The sequence below is a fragment of the Hyla sarda genome, unplaced genomic scaffold (genome assembly GCF_029499605.1).
Source record: "Hyla sarda isolate aHylSar1 unplaced genomic scaffold, aHylSar1.hap1 scaffold_81, whole genome shotgun sequence".
In the NCBI taxonomy this organism is placed as follows: Eukaryota; Metazoa; Chordata; class Amphibia; order Anura; family Hylidae; genus Hyla; species Hyla sarda.
Genome location: NW_026610836.1, coordinates 447,809 through 469,950, shown reverse-complemented (window position 1 = coordinate 469,950; position 22,142 = coordinate 447,809). Strand labels below are relative to the sequence as shown.

Here is a 22,142-nt window from a genome sequence, read left to right as displayed (position 1 = left end):
GAGACACAGTCAGTGACGGGGAGACAGTCAGTGACGGAGAGACAGTCAGTGACGAAGAGACAGTCAGTGACGAAGAGACAGGCAGAGGTGGAGAGACAGGCAGAGGTGGAGAGACAGGCAAAGGTGGAGAGACAGTCAGAGGTGGAGAGACAGTCAGAGGTGGAAAGACAGGAAGAGGTGGAGAGACAGGCAGAGGTGGAGAGACAGGCAAAGGTGGAGAGACAGTCTGTGATAAAGAGACAGGCAGTGATAAAGAGACAGGCAGTGACTGAGAGACAGGCAGTGATGGAGAGACAGGCAGTGATGGAGAGACAGGCAGTGATGGAGAGACAGGCAGTGATGGAGAGACAGGCAGTGATGGAGAGACAGTGTATGATGGAGAGACAGGCAGTGATGGAGAGACAGTGTGTGATAGAGACACAGTCAGTGACAGAGAGACAGGCAGTGATGGAGAGACAGGCAGTTATGAAGAGACAGGCAGTGATGGAGAGACAGGCAGTGATGGAGAGACAGTCAGTGACTGAGAGACAGTGTGTGCTGGAGAGACAGGCAGCCAGTGATGGAGAGACAGGCAGTGATGAAGAGACAGGCAGTGATGGAGACACAGTCAGTGACATAGACACAGTGTGTGATGGAGAGGCAGTCAGTGATGGAGAGACAGTGTATGATGGAGAGACAGTCAGTGATGGAGACACAGTCAGTGACGGAGAGACAGTGTGTGATGGAGAGACAGTGTGTGATGGAGAGACAGTGTGTGATGGAGAGACAGGCAGTGATGGAGAGACAGTCAGTGACTGAGAGACAGTGTGTGATAGAGAGACAGGCAGCCAGTGATGGAGAGACAGGCAGTGATGTAGAGACCGGCAGTGATGGAGACACAGTCAGTGATGGAGACACAGTGTGTGATGGAGAGACAGGCAGTGATGGAGAGACAGTCAGTGATGGACAGACAGTCAGTGATGGAGGAGTGCACTCTGTCAAGGTCGGCAGTGATTCCTCCAGCTGTACGAAGCTGCGCTCTCTTCTCCTTCTCCGATATCTCCTCCTCTTCCTCCCTCCTCCTCCCTTCTCCTCCCATCTTCCCCAGGAATCTCTCCCATCCTCCAGCTCCTGCAGCATCCTTCCCTGTCATCCCTCCTGCCCCTGCCCCCTCCCTCCTGCCCCGCTCTGCTCCGTGTGTGTGTGTCCTGTGTGTGTCCTGTGTGTCTGTGATGTTTACCCTCTATGTGTGTGTACATGTGTGTGGCCGGTGTGCACCTCGTCCCTGACACGCAGTCCCACACATGTGTGAACAGTGGGCACCAGAGATGTGACATGGACCCTCGCACTCGCCAAGAGCCCCAGATGTGTGGGGGCCCCCTGTGGATGGTGGGGGTATGACTCTCCCTCAGGATCACAGCTGGATCTCCACTCCATCCCTCTGGATTTGGCCTTGGAGCCGGCACTTTCCTACAGACCTTGGCCATGTCTCCACCGGCATCAGCGGCCAGCGAGAGCAGCACCGGGTCTGTACCGCAGGAGAGCACCGACGCCGCACGAGAACTGGTGAGCAGACGGGGGCCGGGACCTGTAATGCTTAGTACCCCAACATTACCCCACTACAACATACAGGTGTCACCCCCAACATTACCCACTACAACATACAGGTGTCACCCCCAACATTACCCACTACAACATACAGGTGTCACCCCAACATTACCCCACTACAACATACAGGTGTCACCCCCAACATTACCCCACTACAACATACAGGTGTCACCCCAACATTACCCACTACAACATACAGGTGTCACCCCGACATTAACCCACTACAACATACAGGTGTCACCCCCAACATTACCCCACTACAACATACAGGTGTCACCCCGACATTAACCCACTACAACATACAGGTGTCACCCCCAACATTACCCACTACAACATACAGGTGTCACCCCCGACATTATCCCACTACAACATACAGGTGTCACCCCAACATTACCCACTACAACATACAGGTGTCACCCCGACATTAACCCACTACATCATACAGGTGTCACCCCCAACATTACCCCACTACAACGTACAGGTGTCACCCCCAACATTACCCCACTACAACATACAGGTGTCACCCCAACATTACCCACTACAACATACAGGTGTCACCCCAACATTACCCACTACAACATACAGGTGTCACCCCGACATTAACCCACTACAACATACAGGTGTCACCCCAACATTACCCACTACAACATACAGGTGTCACCCCAACATTACCCACTACAACATACAGGTGTCACCCCCGACATTAACCCACTACAACATACAGGTGTCACCCCGACATTATCCCACTACAACATACAGGTGTCACCCCCGACACTAACCCACTACAACATACAGGTGTCACACCAAAATTATCCCACTACAACATACAGGTGTCACCCCGACATTATCCCACTACAACATACAGGTGTCACCCCGACATTATCCCACTACAACATACAGGTGTCACCCCAACATTATCCCACTACAACATACAGGTGTCACCCCAACATTATCCCACTACAACATACAGGTGTCACCCCGACATTATCCCACTACAACATACAGGTGTCACCCCCGACATTATCCCACTACAACATACAGGTGTCACCCCGACATTATCCCACTACAACATACAGGTGTCACCCCGACATTATCCCACTACAACATACAGGTGTCACCCCCGACATTAACCCACTACAACATATAGGTGTCACCCCGACATTATCCCACTACAACATACAGGTGTCACCCCGACATTATCCCACTACAACATACAGGTGTCACCCCAACATTATCCCACTACAACATACAGGTGTCACCCCCAACATTACCCCACTACAACATACAGGTGTCACCCCAACATTATCCCACTACAACATACAGGTGTCACCCCCAACATTACCCCACTACAACATACAGGTGTCACCCCAAAATTATCCCACTACAACATACAGGTGTCACCCCCGACATTAACCCACTACAACATACAGGTGTCACCCCGACATTATCCCACTACAACACACAGGTGTCACCCCGACATTATCCCACTACAACATACAGGTGTCACCCCGACATTATCCCACTACAACATACAGGTGTCACCCCGACATTATCCCACTACAACATACAGGTGTCACCCCAACATTATCCCACTACAACATACAGGTGTCACCCCCAACATTACCCCACTACAACATACAGGTGTCACCCCAAAATTATCCCACTACAACATACAGGTGTCACCCCGACATTATCCCACTACAACATACAGGTGTCACTCCCGACATTATCCCACTACAACATACAGGTGTCACCCCGAAATTATCCCACTACAACATACAGGTGTCACCCCGACATTATCCCACTACAACATACAGGTGTCACCCCGACATTATCCCACTACAACATACAGGTGTCACCCCAACATTATCCCACTACAACATACAGGTGTCACCCCCAACATTACCCCACTACAACATACAGGTGTCACCCCAAAATTATCCCACTACAACATACAGGTGTCACCCCGACATTATCCCACTACAACATACAGGTGTCACTCCCGACATTATCCCACTACAACATACAGGTGTCACCCCGAAATTATCCCACTACAACATACAGGTGTCACCCCGACATTATCCCACTACAACATTCAGGTGTCACCCCGACATTATCCCACTACAACATACAGGTGTCACCCCGACATTATCCCACTACAACATACAGGTGTCACCCCAACATTGCCCACTACAACATACAGGTGTCACCCCGACATTATCCCACTACAACATACAGGTGTCACTCCCGACATTATCCCACTACAACATACAGGTGTCACCCCGAAATTATCCCACTACAACATACAGGTGTCACCCCGACATTATCCCACTACAACATACAGGTGTCACCCCGACATTATCCCACTACAACATACAGGTGTCACCCCAACATTATCCCACTACAACATACAGGTGTCACCCCCAACATTACCCCACTACAACATACAGGTGTCACCCCAAAATTATCCCACTACAACATACAGGTGTCACCCCGACATTATCCCACTACAACATACAGGTGTCACTCCCGACATTATCCCACTACAACATACAGGTGTCACCCCGAAATTATCCCACTACAACATACAGGTGTCACCCCGACATTATCCCACTACAACATTCAGGTGTCACCCCGACATTATCCCACTACAACATACAGGTGTCACCCCGACATTATCCCACTACAACATACAGGTGTCACCCCAACATTGCCCACTACAACATACAGGTGTCACCCCGACATTATCCCCCTACAACATACAGGTGTCACCCCCAACATTACCCCACTACAACATACAGGTGTCACCCCAACATTATCCCACTACAACATACAGGTGTCACCCCAACATTGCCCACTACAACATACAGGTGTCACCCTGACATTATCCCACTACAACATACAGGTGTCTCACCGACTTTACCCCCCTACAACATACAGGTGTCACCCTGACATTACCCCCCTACAACATACAGGTGTCACCCAGACATTACCACCTGACGTTACCCCCTACAATATACAGGTGTCACCCCGACATTATCCCACTACAACATACAGGTGTCACCCCGACATTATCCCACTACAACATACAGGTGTCACCCCAACATTACCCACTACAACATACAGGTGTCACCCCGACATTATCCCCCTACAACATACAGGTGTCACCCCCGACATTATCCCACTACAACATACAGGTGTCACCCCAACATTACCCCCCTACAACATACAGGTGTCACCCCCAACATTATCCCACTAAAACATACAGGTGTCACCCCCAAATTATCCCACTACAACATACAGGTGTCACCCCTGACATTATCCCACTACAACATACAGGTGTCACCCCGACATTATCCCACTACAACATACAGGTGTCACCCTGACATTACCCCCTACAACATACAGGTGTCTCCCCGACTTTACCCCCCTACAACATACAGGTGTCACCCCGACATTACCCCCCTACAACATACAGGTGTCACCCAGACATTACCACCTGACGTTACCCCCTACAATATACAGGTGTCACCCTGACATTATCCCCCCTACAACATTCAGGTGTCTCCCCGACATTATCCCCCCAACAACATACAGGTGTCACCCCGACATTATCCCCTGACATTACCCTCTACAATATACAAGTGTAACCCCGACATTACCCCCCTAAAACATTCAGGTGTCTCCCCAACATTACCCCCTACAACATACAGGTGTCACCCCGACATTATCCCACTACAATATTCAGGTGTCACCCCGACATTACCCCCTACAACATACAGGTGTCCCCCCGACATTATCCCCCTACAACATACAGGTGTCACCCCTCTACAACATACAGGTGTCACCCCAACATTATCCCCCTACAGCACACAGATGTCACCCCTCTACAACATACAGGTGTCACCTCACTACAACACACAGGTGTCACCCCACTACAACACACAAGTGTCACACCACTACAACATTCCGGTGTCACCCCACTACAACATACAGGTGTCACCCCTCTACAACATACAGGTGTCACCCCTCTACTACATACAGATGTCACCCCGCTACAACATACATATATGACACCCGCTACAACTTTCAGGTGTCTCCCCGACATTACCCCCTACAACATACAGGTGTCACCCCGACATTACCCCCCTACAACATACAGGTGTCACCCCGACATTACCCCTACAACATACAGGTGTCACCCTGAGATTACCCCCCTACAACATACAGGTGTCACCCCGACATTATCCCCCTACAACATACAGGTGTCACCCCTCTACAACATTCAGGTGTCACCCCGACATTACCCCTACAACATACAGCTGTCACCCCGACATTATCCCCCTACAATATACAGGTGTCACCCCTCTACAACATTCAGGTGTCACCCCGCCATTATCCCCTACAACATACAGGTGTCACCCCGACATTATCCCCCTACAACATACAGGTGTCACCCCTCTACAACATACAGGTGTCACCCCAACATTACCCCCTACAACATACAGGTGTCATCCCGACATTATCCCCCTACAACATACAGGTGTCACCCCTCTACAACATACAGGTGTCACCCCAACATTACCCCCTATAACATACAGGTGTCACCCCGACATTATCCCCCTACAACATACAGGTGTCACCCCGACATTATCCCACTACAACATTCAGGTGTCACCCCGACATTATCCCACTACAACATACAGGTGTCACCCCGACATTATCCCACTACAACATACAGGTGTCACCCCAACATTGCCCACTACAACATACAGGTGTCACCCCGACATTATCCCCCTACAACATACAGGTGTCACCCCCAACATTACCCCACTACAACATACAGGTGTCACCCCAACATTATCCCACTACAACATACAGGTGTCACCCCAACATTGCCCACTACAACATACAGGTGTCACCCTGACATTATCCCACTACAACATACAGGTGTCTCACCGACTTTACCCCCCTACAACATACAGGTGTCACCCTGACATTACCCCCCTACAACATACAGGTGTCACCCAGACATTACCACCTGACGTTACCCCCTACAATATACAGGTGTCACCCCGACATTATCCCACTACAACATACAGGTGTCACCCCGACATTATCCCACTACAACATACAGGTGTCACCCCAACATTACCCACTACAACATACAGGTGTCACCCCGACATTATCCCCCTACAACATACAGGTGTCACCCCCGACATTATCCCACTACAACATACAGGTGTCACCCCCGACATTATCCCACTACAACATACAGGTGTCACCCCAACATTACCCCCCTACAACATACAGGTGTCACCCCCAACATTATCCCACTAAAACATACAGGTGTCACCCCCAAATTATCCCACTACAACATACAGGTGTCACCCCTGACATTATCCCACTACAACATACAGGTGTCACCCCGACATTATCCCACTACAACATACAGGTGTCACCCTGACATTACCCCCTACAACATACAGGTGTCTCCCCGACTTTACCCCCCTACAACATACAGGTGTCACCCCGACATTACCCCCCTACAACATACAGGTGTCACCCAGACATTACCACCTGACGTTACCCCCTACAATATACAGGTGTCACCCTGACATTATCCCCCCTACAACATTCAGGTGTCTCCCCGACATTATCCCCCCAACAACATACAGGTGTCACCCCGACATTATCCCCTGACATTACCCTCTACAATATACAAGTGTAACCCCGACATTACCCCCCCTAAAACATTCAGGTGTCTCCCCAACATTACCCCCTACAACATACAGGTGTCACCCCGACATTATCCCACTACAATATTCAGGTGTCACCCCGACATTACCCCCTACAACATACAGGTGTCCCCCCGACATTATCCCCCTACAACATACAGGTGTCACCCCTCTACAACATACAGGTGTCACCCCAACATTATCCCCCTACAGCACACAGATGTCACCCCTCTACAACATACAGGTGTCACCTCACTACAACACACAGGTGTCACCCCACTACAACACACAAGTGTCACACCACTACAACATTCCGGTGTCACCCCACTACAACATACAGGTGTCACCCCTCTACAACATACAGGTGTCACCCCTCTACTACATACAGATGTCACCCCGCTACAACATACATATATGACACCCGCTACAACTTTCAGGTGTCTCCCCGACATTACCCCCTACAACATACAGGTGTCACCCCGACATTACCCCCCTACAACATACAGGTGTCACCCCGACATTACCCCTACAACATACAGGTGTCACCCTGAGATTACCCCCCTACAACATACAGGTGTCACCCCGACATTATCCCCCTACAACATACAGGTGTCACCCCTCTACAACATTCAGGTGTCACCCCGACATTACCCCTACAACATACAGCTGTCACCCCGACATTATCCCCCTACAATATACAGGTGTCACCCCTCTACAACATTCAGGTGTCACCCCGCCATTATCCCCTACAACATACAGGTGTCACCCCGACATTATCCCCCTACAACATACAGGTGTCACCCCTCTACAACATACAGGTGTCACCCCAACATTACCCCCTACAACATACAGGTGTCATCCCGACATTATCCCCCTACAACATACAGGTGTCACCCCTCTACAACATACAGGTGTCACCCCAACATTACCCCCTATAACATACAGGTGTCACCCCGACATTATCCCCCTACAACATACAGGTGTCACCCCTCTACAACATACAGGTGTCACCTCACTACAACACACAGGTGTCACCCCCCCTACAACACACAGGTGTCACCCCTCTACAACATACAGGTGTCCCCCCTCTACAACATACAGGTGTCACCCTGCTACAACATACAGATGTCATCCCTCTACAACACACAAGTGTCACCCCTCTACAACATACAGGTGTCACCCCTCTACAACATACAGGTGTCACCCCACTACAACACACAGATGTCACCCAACTACAACATACATGTGCCCCCCCTACAACACACAGGTGTCACCCCACAACAACACAAAGGTGTCACCCCACTACAACACAAAGGTGTCACCCCACTACAACATACAGATATCACCCCACTACAACATACAGATATCTCCCCACTACAACATAAAGATATCTCCCCACTACAATATACAGGTGACACACAGGTGTTACCTCACTACAACACACAGGTGTCACCCCTCTACAACACACAGGTGTCACCCCACTACAACACACAGGTGTCACCCCAATGCAACACACAGGTGTCACCCCACTACAACACACAGGTGTCTGCCACTACAACACACAGGTGTCACCCCACTACAACACACAGGTGTCACCCCCCCCTACAACACACAGGTGTCACCCCCCCTACAACACACAGGTGTCACCCCCCCCTACAACACACAGGTGTCATGCCACTGCAACACACAGGTGTCACCCCCCTACAACACACAGATGTCACCCCACTACAACACACAGGTGTCACCCCACTACAACCCACAGGTGTCACCCCACTACATCACACAGGTGTCACCCCACTACAACACACAGGTGTCACCCCACTACAACATACAGGTGTCACCCCACAACAACACACAGGTGTCACCCCACTACAACACACAGGTGTCACCCAACTACAACATACAGGTGTCACCCCACTACAATACTAGACACATACAAACATCTCTCCACATACGGTGTACATGGTCCAATCCTAGAAACCATCCTAAATTACCTGTACGTGGTCCAATCTTAGGAAACCATTTTAAATCATCCGTACATGGTCCAATCCTAGAGACCATCCCAGATCAACCGTGCATGGTCCAATCCTAGAAACCATCTTTAAATCACCTGTACACGGTCCAATCCTAGAAACCATCCCAAATCACCTGTACATGGTCCAATCCTAGAGACCATCCCAAATTACCTGTACATGGTCCAATCCTAGAAACCATCCCAAATCACCTGTACATGGTCCAATCCTAGAGACCATCCCAAATCACCTGTACATGGTCCAATCCTAGAGACCATCCCAAATCACCTGTACATGGTCCAATCCTAGAAAACATCTCAAATCACCTGCACATTGTCAAATCCTAGACACCATCTCAACACACCTGTACATGATCCAATCCTAGAGACCATCTCAAAACAGCTGTACATGGTCCAATCCTAGAAACTATTCCAAATCACCTGTACATGGTCCAATCCTAGAAACCATCCTAAATCACCTGTACATGGTCCAATATTGGAGACAATCTCAAAACACCTGTACATGGTCCAATCCTAGAGACCATCTTTAAATCACCTGTACATGGCTCAATCCTGGAAACCATTCCAGATCACCCATACATGGTCCAATCCTAGAAACCATCTTTAAATCACTTGTACATGGTCCAATCCTAGAAATCATCCCAAATCACCTGTACTTGGTCCAATCCTAGAGACCATCCCAAATCACCTGTACAAGGTCCAATACTAGAGACCATCTCAACACACCTGTACATGGTCCAATCCTAGAGACCATCTCAAAACACCTGTACATGGCCAATCCTAGAAACCATTCCAAAATCACCTGTACATGGTCCAATCCTGGAGACAATCTCAAAAAAACTGTACATGTTCCAATCCTAGAGACCCTCTTTAAATCACCTGTACATGGTCCAATCCTAGAGACCCTCTTTAAATCACATGTACATCGCTCAATCCTGGAAAACATGTCAAATCACTTGTACATGGTCCAATTGTAGAAACCATCTCAAATGACTTGTACATGGTCATATCCTGGAGACCATCTTTCAAAACACATGTACATGGTCCAATCCTAGAGACCATCTTAAATCACCTGTACATGGTCCAATCCTAGAGACCATCTTAAATCACCTGTACATGGTCGAATCCTGGAGACCATCTCAAATCACCTGTACATGGTCAAGTCCTAGAAAACATCTCAAAACACCTGTACATGGTCCAATCCTGGAAAACATGTCAAATCACCTGTACATGGTCCAATTGTAGAAACCATCTCAAATGACTTGTACATGGTCAAATCCTGGAGACCATCTTTCAAAACACATGTACATGGTCCAATCCTAGAGACCATATTAAATCACCTGTACATGGTCCAATCCTAGAGACCATCCCAAATCACCTGTACATGGTCCAATCCTAGAGACCATCTTAAATCACCTGTACATGGTCGAATCCTGGAGACCATCTCAAATCACCTGTACATGATCCAATCCTAGAAAACATCTGAAATCACCTGTACATGGTCCAATTCTAGAGACCATCTTAAAACACCTGAACAATGTCCAATCATAGAGACCATCTTAAAACACCTGTACATGGTCCAATCCTAGAGACCATCCTAAATCACCTTTACATGGTCCAATCCTGGAGACCATCTTTCAAAACACCTGTACATGGTCCAATCCTAGAAATCATTCCAATTCACCCGTACATGGTCGAATCCAAGAAACCATTCCAAATCCCCTGTACATTGTTCAATACTAGAAACCATTCCAACTCACCCGTACATGGACAAATCCTAGAAACCATTCCAGATCACCTGTACATGGTCCAATCCTAGAGACCATACTAAATCACTTGTACATGGTCCAATCCTAGAAACCATCCCAAAGCACAATACAAGTTCCAATCCTAAGAAACATCCTAAATAACCCATACATGGTACAATCATCCTTTGTTCTAGAGTGTATAGGACTAGAGTAGGTGCAGATACAATATTTGTCAGGACACAGCTGGGTACCATGTTGGATGACGGTCATGATTTACTGTTCATGGGTAATGATGGTAGAGAAGGTCAGGAAGAGGAGGGTTCAACCAGTAAATAAAGGTTGGGGGATGGAACACAGGATCTCTCATCCCTGTAGAGTCTCTTTTTATGGCCAACATTGGTCTTGATACTTATGTGTCGTTCTTTTTTCCCTTTCTGAAGATGCTCCCAATAGGGTGGGACTGAGAAGAGACCGTAGTGGTCACTTTCCAGTGCAGTCATTTTTCTGTACTGGAATAATAATTTGTAGCTCGGTATCCTAATGGACTTACTTGGCTGAATAAAGTGATGTGAAAGACAAGGAGATCTAGCATCCATTTGTTTAAATGATAATCTGATCCCATGGTTGAATGGGATTCATCTGGGCCAAACTCGACACGTGTGGGCTAAAGCAGGACTCATCTGGGCAGAGAGGGGCACGTCTGGGCCGAGAGCGACACATCTGGGCCGAGAGCGACACGTCTGGGCCGAGAGCGACACGTCTTGGCCGAGAGCGACACGTCTTGGCCGAGAGCGACACGTCTGGGCCGAGAGCGACACGTCTGGGCCGAGAGCGACACGTCTGGGCCGAGAGCGACACGTCTGGGCCGAGAGCGACACGTCTGGGCCGAGAGCGACACGTCTGGGCCGAGAGCGGCACGTCTGGGCCGAGAGGGGCACGTCTGGGCCGAGAGGGGCACGTCTGGGCCTCTGAAGGGGAATAATCTGTGCTTAACTGGACACGGGACTATGTAGTGTATGCTGTGTGCACATACTATATACACAGCATGCACAATACATACACTATATGTATATACTGTATATATATATATATATATAAAACAGATGACAACACGTTTCTCATATCCCAACCAGACAGACTACTATAACACCCTCCTCATATCCCGACCAGACTACTACAACACCTTCCTCATATCCTGACCATACTACTACAACACCTTCCTCATATCCCGACCAGGCTACTACAACACCCTCCTCATATCCCGACCAGACTACTACAACACCTTCCTCATATCCTGACCATACTACTACAACACCTTCCTCATATCCCGACCAGGCTACTACAACACCCTCCTCATATCCAAACCAGACTACTACAACACCTTCCTCATATCCTGGCCAGACTTCTACAACACCTTCCTCATATCCTGACCAGACTACTACAACACCTTCCTCATATCCAGACCAGACTACTACAACACCTTCCTCATATCCCGACCAGACTACTACAACACCTTCCTCATATCCAGACCAGACTACTACAACACCTTCCTCATATCCGTACCATACTACTACAACACCTTCCTCATATCCTGACCAGACTACTACAACACCTTCCTCATATCCTGACCAGACTTCTACAACAACTTCCTCATATCCTGACCAGACTTCTACAACACCTTCCTCATATCCCAACCAGACTACTATAACACCCTACTCATATCTAAACCAGACTACTACAACACCTTCCTCATATCCCGACCAGACTACTACAACACCCTCCTCATATCCAAACCAGACTTCTACAACACCTTCCTCATATCCAGACCAGACTACTACAACACCTTCCTCATATTCCGACCAGACTACTACAACACCCTACTAATATCCAAACCAGACTACTACAACACCTTCCTCATATCCCGACCAGACTACTACAACACCTTCCTCATATTCCGACCAGACTACTACAACACCCTCCTCATATCCCAACCAGACTACTACAACATCTCCCTCATATCCCGACCAGACTACTACAACATCTCCCTCATATCTCGACCAGACTACTACAACACCCTTCTCATATCCCGACCAGACTACTACAACACCTTCCTCATATCCTGACCAGACTACTACAAAACCCTTCTCATATCCCGACCAGACTACTACAACACCCTCCTTATATCCTGAGCAGACTAATACAACACCTTCCTCATATCCTGACCAGACTACTACAACACCCTCCTCATATCCCCACCAGACTACTACAACACCCTCCTCATATCCCGACCAGACTTCTACAACACCTTCCTCATATCCCCACCAGACTACTACAACACCCTCCTCATGTCCCTATCAGACTACTACAACACCTCTCATATTCCTACCATACTACTACAACACCTTCCTCATATCCAGACCATACTACTACAACACCTTCCTCATATCCTGACCAGACTACAACACCCTCCTCATGTCCCAACCAGACTACTACAACACCCTCCTCATGTCCCGACCAAACTACTACAACACCTTCCTCATATCCCGACCAGACTACTACAACACCCTCCTCATATCCCGACCAGACTACTACAACATCTCCCTCATATCCCGACCAGACTACTACAACACCTTCCTCCTATCCCGGTCAGACTACAACACCCTTCTCATATCCCGACCAGACTACTACAACACCTTCCTCATATCCCGACCAGACTACTACAAAACCTTCCTCATATCCCGACCAGACTACTACAACATCTCCCTCATATCCCGACCAGACTACTACAACACCTTCCACATATCTCGACCAGACTACTACAACACCTTCCTCATATCCCGACCAGACTACTACAACACCTTCCTCATATCTCGACCAGACTACTACAACACCTTCCTCATATCCCGACCAGACTACTACAACACCTTCCTCATATCCCGATCAGACTACTACAAAACCTTCCTCATATCCCGACCAGACTACTACAACATCTCCCTCATATCCCGACCAGACTACTACAACACCTTCCTCATATCCCGACCAGACTACTACAACATCTTCCTCATATCTCGACCAGACTACTACAACACCTTCCTCATATCCCGACCAGACTACTACAACACCTTCCTCATATTCCGACCAGACTGCTACAACACCTTCCTCATATCCCCACCAGACTACTACAACACCCTCCTCATATCCCAACCAGACTACTACAACACCTTCCTCATATCCAGACCAGACTACTACAACACCTTCCTTCTATCCCGACCAGACTACTACAACATCTCCCTCATATCCCGACCAGACTACTACAACATCTCCCTCATATCTCGACCAGACTACTACAACACCCTTCTCATATCCCGACCACACTACTACAACACCTTCCTCATATCCTGACCAGACTACTACAAAACCCTTCTCATATCCCGAAGAGACTACTACAACACCTTCCTCATATCCCGACCAGACTACTACAACACCCTCCTTATATCCTGAGCAGACTAATACAACACCTTCCTCATATCCTGAGCAGACTACTACAACACCTTCCTCATATCCCCACCAGACTACTACAACACCCTCCTCATGTCCCTATCAGACTACTACAACACCTCTCATATTCCTACCAGACTACTACAACACCTTCCTCATATCCAGACCATACTACTACAACACCTTCCTCATATCCTGACCAGACTACTACAACACCCTCCTCATGTCCCAACCAGACTACTACAACACCCTCCTCATGTCCCGACCAAACTACTACAACACCTTCCTCATATCCCGACCAGACTACTACAACACCCTCCTCATATCCCGACCAGACTACTAAAACATCTCCCTCATATCCCGACCAGACTACTACAACACCTTCCTCCTATCCCGGTCAGACTACAACACCCTTCTCATATCCCGACCAGACTACTACAACACCTTCCTCATATCCCGACCAGACTACTACAACATCTCCCTCATATCCCGACCAGACTACTACAACACCTTCCTCATATCTCGACCAGACTACTACAACACCTTCCTCATATCCCGACCAGACTACTACAACACCTTCCTCATATCTCGACCAGACTACTACAACACCTTCCTCATATCCCGACCAGACTACTACAACACCTTCCTCATATCCCGACCAGACTACTACAAAACCTTCCTCATATCCCGACCAGACTACTACAACATCTCCCTCATATCCCGACCAGACTACTACAACACCTTCCTCATATCTCGGCCAGACTACTACAACACCTTCCTCATATCCCGACCAGACTACTACAACACCTTCCTCATATCTCGACCAGACTACTACAACACCTTCCTCATATCTCGACCAGACTACTACAACACCTTCCTCATATCCCGACCAGACTACTACAACACCTTCCTCATATCTCGACCAGACTACTACAACACCTTCCTCATATCCCGACCAGACTACTACAACACCTTCCTCATATCTCCACCAGACTACTACAACACCTTCCTCATATTCCCACCAGACAACAACACCCTTCTCATATCCCGACCAGACTACTACAGCACCTTCCTCATATCCCGACTACTACAACACCCTCCTCATATTCCGACCAGACTACTACAAAACCTTCCTCATATCTCGACCAGACTATTACAACACCTTCCTCATATCCCGACCAGACTACTACAACACCTTCCTCATATCCCGACTACTACAACACCCTCCTCATATCCCGACCAGACTACTACAACACCTTCCTTATATCCCGACTACTACAACACCCTCCTCATATCCCGACCAGACTACTACAACATCCGCCTCATGTCCCGACCAGACTACTACAACACCTTCCTCATATCCCGACCAGATTACAACACCCTTCTCATATCCCGACCAGACTACTACAACACCCTTCTCATATCCCGACCAGACTACTACAACACCTTCCTCATTTCCCGACCTGACTACTACAACACCCTCACCCTCCTCATGTCCCGACCAGACTACAACAACACCTTCCTCATATCCCGACCAGACTACTATAATACCCACTGATAAATCCTTTACGCTCCACCAATTTTAAAGGGTACCTTTCATCAAAAAAAACTTTTGATATATTATAGATTAATGTATGCAGAATAACTTTCCAATAGCATGTTATTAAAAAATATGCTTCTTTCTATTTAATTTTCCACTTTGAAAAAATTACCACTAGGGGTCTCCCTACCAGTCCTTTTTTATAGATTTCAGACTCATGCTGGAGTCCTAAATCTTAGACTGCAGCCGGGACACAGACAAACTCAGCACTGCTCCCTGCCAGGGAGTTTGTCTGTGTCCCGGCTGAAGTCTGAGATTTAGGACTCCAGCACGAGTCTGAAATCTATGAAAAAAAAGGACTGATAGGGAGACCCCTAGTGGTCATTTATTCAAAGTGGAAAATTAAATTGAAAGAAGCATATTTTTTAATACCATGCTATTGGAAAGTTATTCTGCATACATTAATCTATAATATATCAAAACTTTTTTTGATGAAAGGTACCCTTTAAGACCAACTCCTACTACCTTCTACCCCTGCAGCTGCTATAACACTATGGTAACCAACCCAGGAGTACAGTGTCCCCTCCTTAACGATATAAGGTCCTTTTTGAAAATTACAAAGAAGAACAGTCCCCTTACAAACTGGACTAAAAACAACGACCCCCCCCCCCCCACAATAACAGGGCAGATGGGCAGAACTACAGGACTAGCGCCTAAGAAAAGGGGATATCTGTTTGGCCAGACACCTCCTCCTCTTAAAGGGGCCCTGCCCTACATACCTGGTCATGAGGACTTCCACCCAAGGTCTGCAGCCCAGCTCCAGCCCTCCTTTATTATCAAAATTTTAACTTTACCATCAAGATGCTACCAGCTCCCGGATGCCAAAGTACCCCCCACAATCATGGAATATACCCTCACTATTATGATATGTGCATCCCACCATTATGATATATACCCTACCATTATGGATTAAATACAAGTGATGTTTTATTCACACATCAACAGAGGTGCAACGTTTTGGTCTACAGTCCAGACCTTTCGTAAGCATCCATCCGGGCTGTGGACTGAAACGTGGCTCCTCTGTTGATGTGTGAATTAAACACCACTTGATCTTAATCCTGTTTGGAGTGCCGCTTCATTATCCATTATTCTTTGAATACATCTGGGACTGTGAGTCAAGCCCGCTGGAGCTGAGCACCCGCTGGGACTAGAAGTCCTTCAGTGTGCCTGTCCAACATTTCTTTATTTGCCCCACCATTATGGAATAAACCCTCACTATTATGATATGTGCATCTCACCATTATGGTATATATCCCATCATTATGGTATGGACACCCAGCATTATGGCATGTGCTCCCCACCATTATGGTATGTGCATCCCACAATATACCCCCACTATTATAGTATGTGTATCCCACCATTATGATATATACCCCCAGCTATTATGGTATGTGCACCCTTCCATTATGGTATATACCCCCACCATTATGGTATGTGCATCACTCCATTATAGTATATTCCCCCACCATTATGGTATGTGTCCTCCACTATTATGGCATGTGTATTCCAGTTACTGTGGGAGCACGCTGCTGCCTTGGCAATCTGTGGGGCTGCGGGATGAGATGTTTTATTGTGAAACATAAAGACATGTAGAGAGCCACAGAGGCTGTTGGGTAATGAGATGACAGCGAGGAGATGCTGCTGCTCAATACATTATTAAAATGTTTATAAGACAGCACTTAACCCCGTACCACCCAGTCACCGGGCGGCGCTCCTTTTACCCTCATCAGATCCACATCTGGGTGTCAAACGTAGCAGCTTCAGTTCACTGGCTAATCCTAAACCATTTGTGGGATTACATGTGAGATTACAGCCACGGTTAAGCAGAGCAATTAAGGAATTTAATGTGGATGAGTCGGGTGTATCCCCCTGATGTGCGGTGGGCACAGGACGGGCAGATGTGGTGCCAATCCAACCGCTCATCATTACAGCACCACCTGGGAAGGACTCTAAACATTATATATGATCATCCTTTAGACCGCCACAAGATGTGCACATCCAGGACTACAGGACCGCACCGAGCAGTTCTGTTAATCCTAATCTTCCTGATTGACAGCAACACCGGCAGAGCAGCAGGAGATATAGTATAAATGTGTATAGCGCCAGTGTGGATATATCCATATAGTATAGCTGTATATAGTGTGTGGTGTGGATATACCCATATAGTATAGCTGTATACAGTGCCTGGTGTGGCTATACCCATATAGTTTAGCTGTATATAGTACCTGGTGTGGATATATCCATATAGTATAGCTGTATATAGTGTGTGGTGTGGATATACCCATATAGTATAGCTGTATACAGTGCCTGGTGTGGCTATACCCATATAGTTTAGCTGTATATAGTACCTGGTGTGGATATACCCATATAGTATAGCTGTATATAGTGCCTGGTGTGGATATACCCATATAGTATAGCTGTATACAGTGCCTGGTGTGGATACACCCATAAAATATAGCTGTATACAGTACCTGGTGTGGATATACCCATATAGTATAGCTGTATATAGTACCTGGTGTGGGTATATCCATATAGTATAGCTGTATATAGTACCTGGTGTGGATATGCCCATATAGTATAGCTGTATATAGTACCTGGTGTGGATATAACCATATAGTATAGCTGTATATAGTACATGGTGTGGATATATCCATATAGTATAGCTGTATATAGTACCTGGTGTGGATATACCCATATAGTATAGCTGTATATAGTACCTGGTGTGGATATAACCATATAGTATAGCTGTATATAGTACCTGGTGTGGATATACCCATATAGTATAGCTGTATACAGTGCCTGGTGTGGATACACCCATAAAATATAGCTGTATACAGTACCTGGTGTGGATATAACCATATAGTATAGCTGTATACAGTACCTGGTGTGGATATAACCATATAGTATAGCTGTATATAGTACCTGGTGTGGATATATCCATATAGTATAGCTGTATATAGTACCTGGTGTGGATATACCCATATAGTATAGCTGTATATAGTACCTGGTGTGGATATAACCATATAGTATAGCTGTATATAGTACCTGGTGTGGATATATCCATATAGTATAGCTGTATATAGTACCTGGTGTGGATATAACCATATAGTATAGCTGTATATAGTACCTGGTGTGGATATACCCATATAGTATAGCTGTATATAGTCCCTGGTGTGGATATACCCATATAGTATAGCTGTATACGTGCCTGGTGTGTATATACCCATAAAATATAGCTGTATATAGTACCTGGTGTGGATAAACCCATAAAATATAGCTGTATATAGTACCTGGTGTGGATATACCCATATAGTATAGCTGTATATAGTACCTGGTGTGGATAAACCCATAGGGGGAGATTTATCATTGAGTTTACCCCTTTTACTTGTGTTTTTTTGTGCGTCTTTTTTGATAGAGCAATAAGCAAGTACTCCATTTTTTTGTGTATTGTGGAATGCATTTTACAGTGGATGCTAATTTATCATGTGTGGGGTTTTTTTAGACGCATTTTTTTGCGCAAATAATTTTTTAAAGCAAAAATACACCATCAAAAAGGACAGTAGGAAAGTGTTCTACAGAGACAGCAAGGGGATGCAGGAGCCGTCCCTCAACCCTTCTAAACTACAACTACTCCCATCATGGAACAGAGCGGCGGGGATTATGAATTATGTGAGCTGTATACAGGCTTATGCAGTTAATAAATGTGGATCGCAGAGGGTCTCTGGAGAATGACCCGATGCAATCTGCCCCTCAGCTTCTGTACTATAACTCCCATCATGGACAGAGTCTGTCCCATGATGGGAGTAGTTGTAGTAGTACCACAGCGCTGAGAAATTGGCACTTGCACTTCCCCCGACTGCGGGACTTTTAGGACTACTACTCCCATCATGGACAGACTCCGTTCATGATGGAAGTTATAGTCCAGGGGATGAGGTGCAGATCGCAGCAGGTCATTCTCCAGAGACCCGCTGCAATCCGCTACACTGCGCTCCCCGCCAGTTCTTCAGTACACTGGCTCCTGTATACGCTGTCATAATTCCTAATCCCTGCCACCGGGAGGCGGGAGCTCTGATTCGTGAATAGCTATTCACCAATCAGAGCTCGGGTCTCCCGGTGGCAGGGATTATGAATTATGACAGTGTATACAGTATTCCCTACCTGGAGCCGACGGGGAGCGCAGTAGAGCCGCATGTGCCGCCTGCTTGTTAACTTAATAAATGCAGATCGCAGCTGGTCTCAGCAGAATATCCTGCTGCAATCTGCTCCTCAGCCCCTGGGCTACAACTCCCATCATGGACGGAGTCTGTCCATGATGGGAGTAGTAGTCCTAAAAGTCCTGCAGCAGGGGGATGTGCAAGTGCCATCCATCAGCGCTGCGGTACTACAACTACTCCCATCATGGCACAGACTGTCCCATGATGGGAGTAGTAGCCCAGGGGCTGAGGAGCAGATCAAAAGGGGGGTCTCACTCCTGAGGCCCCCTGTGACCTTAACTGCTCCGCCCCCAGTGATGACATCATTAGGGGGCGGAGCTACACAGTCCAGGCCTGACTCTGTTCTCATTATTCGTTTTGCATAATGGTAACAGGAGCCTTTCTGGCAGTGTGTTCCCAAACAGGGAGACTCCAGCTGTTACTTAACTACAGCCCCCATGATGGGAGTTTAGCAACAATTGGAGGCTCCCCGTTTAGGAACACGCTGCATTATGTGCGCTCTCCCCAAAGGAGAGCGCAAAAAATGTCCTAAACCCATATTTCTTGTTTTTCTTTTCTTCTCCTTTCAGATACGTGAATGTGGAGGACTACGACAGATTCAGTGGACTGCGACGATGACCAGCATTTTTTTTTATTTCAATAAAATGGCTAACGAGGGCTGTGGGGGAGTGTTTTTTTCAATAAAATTTTTTTTTTCAATGTGTCGTTTTTATAATTGAATTTTCAGATTTAGTAGTGGAGCTGTCTTATAGACGAAATCCATTACTATGCCTGGGCTTAGCATTAGCACCAAAAAAAGTTAGCGCTAACCTCCAAGTAACCTCCACAGGGGTGCTGGGAAGAGCCAGTACCAACAGGCCTGGAGCATCAAAAATGGCGCTCCTGGGCCTAGGCGGAAACAGGCTGGCGTTATTTTGGCTGGGTAGGGACAGTAACAATGGTCCTCGCCCACCCTGGTAACCTCAGGCTGTTGCTGCTTGGTTGGTATCTGGCTGATACTGAAAATACGGGGAACCCTATGCCTTTTTTTTCTTTTTTTTAGATATATAAAAAAAACGTGTGTGGTACTCTCATTTTTTCCGCATAAGCCAGATACCAACCAAGCAGCAACAGCCTGATGTTACCAGGGTGGGCGAGGACCATTGTTACTGGCCCTCCCCAGCCTAAATAACGCCAGCCTGTTACCGCCTAGGCCCAGGAGCGCCATTTTTGATGCTCCGGGCCTGTTGGTACTGGCTCTTCCCGGAACCCCTGTGTTGGTGGGGTAATAATTAGGGGTTAGTGCTAACTGATTTTGGGGCTATCGCTACGCCCCAGCTTAGTAATAGATTCTGTCTACAAGACGGCTTCTACTACTAAGCCTGAAAATTCAATCATAAAAAATACAACACATTTAAAAAAAAAACATTTTTTTAAAACACTCCCCCACAGCCCTCGTTAACCCTTTTTTTGACATAAAAAAATGCTGTTCATCATTGCAATCTACCGAATCTGACGTAGCCCTCCGCATTCACGTATCTAAAATGAGAAGAAAAAAAAAGGTTAGTACATTTTTGGTGCTTTCCCCTGGGGTGTTCCTAAACAGGGAGCCTCCAATTGTTGACATCTGCCTACTGTATCCTGTATATACAGTCATCTATAGACAGCTGTATATACAAGATAGCGCAGACTTAACCCAGAACTGCTCAGCAGCAAGATTAACTCTTTCCTTGCTGGGCTCCTGTA

General features: G+C 47.2%; 1 protein-coding gene across 1 annotated transcript in view; it reads left to right on the top strand.

Annotated features, from left to right (window-relative positions):
- The first annotated feature begins 829 nt into the window (after nucleotides 1-829).
- The window catches only part of TMEM151B (transmembrane protein 151B), a 36,749-nt gene continuing 15,436 nt past the window's right edge, over nucleotides 830-22,142 (top strand). The window contains exon 1 of the mRNA XM_056554616.1: nucleotides 830-1,545. Within this exon, the coding sequence (XP_056410591.1) occupies nucleotides 1,465-1,545 (81 nt within the window). The 5' untranslated portion in view covers nucleotides 830-1,464. The remainder of the gene's footprint in view (nucleotides 1,546-22,142) is intronic.